This window comes from Octopus bimaculoides, chromosome 1, assembly GCF_001194135.2.
Source record: "Octopus bimaculoides isolate UCB-OBI-ISO-001 chromosome 1, ASM119413v2, whole genome shotgun sequence".
NCBI lineage: Eukaryota > Metazoa > Mollusca > Cephalopoda > Octopoda > Octopodidae > Octopus > Octopus bimaculoides.
The window spans coordinates 192,584,470-192,587,974 of record NC_068981.1 but is presented as its reverse complement, the minus strand read 5'-3'; the positions used below and the strand labels follow the sequence as shown (position 1 = coordinate 192,587,974).

The 3,505-nt window shown below is 36.9% G+C and overlaps 1 protein-coding gene across 1 annotated transcript in view; it reads right to left on the bottom strand.

Moving 5' to 3' along the window:
• LOC106871609 (stabilin-2) overlaps positions 1-3,505 on the bottom strand; it is a 68,702-nt gene that overhangs the window by 10,345 nt on the left and 54,852 nt on the right. Inside the window, exons 33-36 of the mRNA XM_052973009.1 lie at positions 3,004-3,150; positions 2,100-2,281; positions 780-921; positions 251-378 (exon numbers count right to left, since the gene is read on the bottom strand). Coding sequence (XP_052828969.1) covers positions 251-378; positions 780-921; positions 2,100-2,281; positions 3,004-3,150 — 599 coding nt within the window. The remainder of the gene's footprint in view (positions 1-250; positions 379-779; positions 922-2,099; positions 2,282-3,003; positions 3,151-3,505) is intronic.

Genomic DNA, 3,505 nt, shown 5'->3' with positions numbered 1-3,505 from the left:
TGTTTGACTAAAGGTGGTGCTCCAGCATGGCCACAGTCAAATGACTAAAAGAATAAAAGAATAATCTCTTTAGCATCAGCTTCCAGTCACCCCCTTATCACACAACTCTGGTTTTTGCTTTTATTCAGTTGTAAATTTCTTCAGGGTTAGTACTCAACGTTCAGTGAAAAGACTGCAGGTCACCAGCAGATCTGGCTTTACAGAAGCCATTCATGTTTTAAAACTGAATGAGAGTTGAAAAAATACTTACATCACAAAAGAGGCGCATACTTGGCATATATTCCAATGTACTTAAAATGTCTCGGTTGCATGTGGTGCCATTACCAATATAAGATGGGTAACATTCACATTTTACTTGACCAGCGACAATGGCATTGGCTAAAATAAGAGCAAAAGACAAGGAACAAACTGGTCAGTTGACAATTGGCTTTAAAAACATGCAAAGACTGGTCATCTGGTCTGAAATGGAAGTGGAAGTTGTTGATAGTGACTTCAAAGTTTCGTTAGTCATTGGTTTTATCAGACTGATGAAATTAATGACTAGCAAAATTTAAAAGCCACTGTCAACCTTTACCTTTTTCATATGTATGTGGGAGTGAGTGTAGGAGTGTGTGTGTGTGTGCGTGTGCATGTGTGTGTGTGTGTATGTGCATGTGTAATGGTGGAGGTGTGAATGCACATACATGCAATAATTTATATTAGATTATTTGTATTATATGGAATATATTTGATGGGATTTATATGTTTTGTAAATTTGTGTTTGAGAAGATAAAATGTACCTGAAGGAGGAATGAAAGTACATTCAGCTCGAGGTGAACAATTGCCATTGTTCATATTACATAGATTAACAATTGGTTGGCAAAAGTTGAGTCCATCACCATGGTAACCACTTCTGCAGACGCACTTTGCATGACCACTGATCTGATGGAAGGAAAAAATTTTTTAAAAAAAAGAAGAAAAAAAACAGAAAAGCAAAAAATATGGAAGTAATTCACAGAAATTGAAATATGTAAAATTCATTTGTAAACTTAATTTGCAGATGAATGAGGACAGCTGCATAAAGATGTGCTGATAACTTAAAGTGGGGAGAAATTGTGGAAGAGGGAGACCCCAGGAAGGCATGGGATGAAATTTTGAAGACTGATCTCAAAACACTGAACCTTACGAAGGAGACGACAGGGGCCCAAGATATGTGACACATTGCTGTGCTTGAGAAGACTTGCCCACCACAGCAGAACAGATCCTAAAACTAAGGAGCCATACAAAAAGCACTAGCGTGGGTGCTGGTGTCATATAAAAAGTACCTGTGATGGTGCCACATAAAAAAAAACCCAGTACACTCTGTGGAGTGGTTGGCATTAGGAAGGGCATCTAGCTGTAGAAACCAAGCCAAAACAGACAATGGAGCCTGATGCAGCCCTTGGCCTTACCAGTTCCTGTCAAGCTGTTCAACCCATGCCAGCATGGAAAACAGATGTTAAATGATGATGATGATGATCATCATCATCCTCATCATCATCATCATCATCGTCATCATCATCTGGGAATGGTTTGATTCATTCATATTACATGACCATTTGGTTCCATGATGAAGAGGAATAGTCAGAAATCTTGCTTTGATATGAATAGTCCTGTTGCAGGGCACCTAGGGAAAGTGTCTTCTACAATAGCCTCAGGCCAACCAAGGCCTTGTGAGTGGATTTGGTAGATGGAAACTAAAAGAAGTCTATCGTGTGTGTGTACATGTTTTGTGTTTGTCCCTCCACCACCACTTGACAACTGGTATTGGTGTGTTTACGTCTCCATAACTTAGTGGTTCAGCAAAAGAGACTAATAAAATAAGTACTAGGCTTTAAAAAATAAGTCTTGGGGTTGATTTGTTCAGTTATAACCCTTCAAGGTGGTGCACCAGCATGGCTGCAGTCAAATGACTGAAACAAGTAAAAGTACATAAGTGAAGCCAATTTTCTGCCTAATTACAGATAATAATTTTATATAACAAATTATTTGACACAGAAATGTTTCCAAGAGTAGAAGCAATTTAAATTGGTTCAATAATTCATATACCTGATTAATTATGTGAAGGACTGCCTTCTTACCTTTTCTTCAGGACCAAAAGAACAAAGTGCATTCTGATGACAATTGCCATTAGCAATTGTGCATGGAGAACGACATTCACCCTCGTTAGTGAGAACATAGCTGTCACCACATTCACACGTCCATTCAGAGTCTTGGTTTTGTTTGCATTCACTAGAAGGATGACATCCTCCACATTTGTCATCTGCAAAACAAAAAACAGCATAAAAAGATTCTGAAATCTTAAAAAATAATTCTTGTATTTATTTCACAAGATTCTTGATGTGGAATTGTGTTCAATCCCAGATATTGTTGTACTAGGGGAAGGTCATTCTGCCAGTAAAAATACATGTACTGGTTGTAGTTCACTTCTTTATCACCATATTCACTCATGTATACTTGATTTTAACTGAAAAACTGGGATGCAACTTATACATGGAGCAATGTTTGAATATGAAGAGAAAAAATTTTGTTCTAACATTTAACACTAAATCAAGAGTGCAACTTATACACATGTGTGCAACTTATGCACAAGCAAATACTATAATTGGTTTAGTTTATAAAAGTTTCTTCACCATACATCTGTGATCTTTTCAATGACTTATCTAATATTTATTATTAAAATTAATTGTTAAAGAGTCATAATAAACATATACAGTTACATTTTGTTTATTTATTTCATGGCAGTATTGTCTGTAATAAAATTTCAAAGAAGTTTCATAATACATCTATGACATGGTCACCATTGCAAATATATGCTTGTGTTCAAAGACTATCAACAGATACAGCTGAGTTTTGCTACTGATCAGGTCATAGATGCACAACACTGTCACAAAATAAAGCAAAAGTGACTGTAAGTGTGTTTGTATGTTTTAAAATGTTAAAAACGATTCCTCTATGAAATAATTGTTCCATAATAGTTCTTACTATAATCAGGTCTTGTATTCCCAGCTACATATGTTGAACAATCAGAGGATGTGAAGTTTGCTTTGCAACTGCAGAGACCAGTTCCATCCAAACCATCAGAACAATTCCCTTGACCAGAACATGGGTAATCGGCACCACCAGGACATTCTGGAAACAAAGAAAAAAGGCAAAAGAACTTTTCTGTTTTATTAAATTTCAGCTTGTGATTGTGGTTATCAATTTATTATTTGCAATATTGTATATTTAAACATATTAGTTTATTTATATATATCATCATCATCATCATCATCGTTTAACGTCCGCTTTCCATGCTAGCATGGGTTGGACGATTTGACTGAGGACTGGTGAAACCGGATGGCAACACCAGGCTCCAGTCTAATTTGGCAGAGTTTCTACAGCTGGATGCCCTTCCTAACGCCAACCACTCAGAGAGTGTAGTGGGTGCTTTTACGTGTCACCCGCACGAAAACGGCCACGCTCGAAATGGTGTCTTTTATGTGCC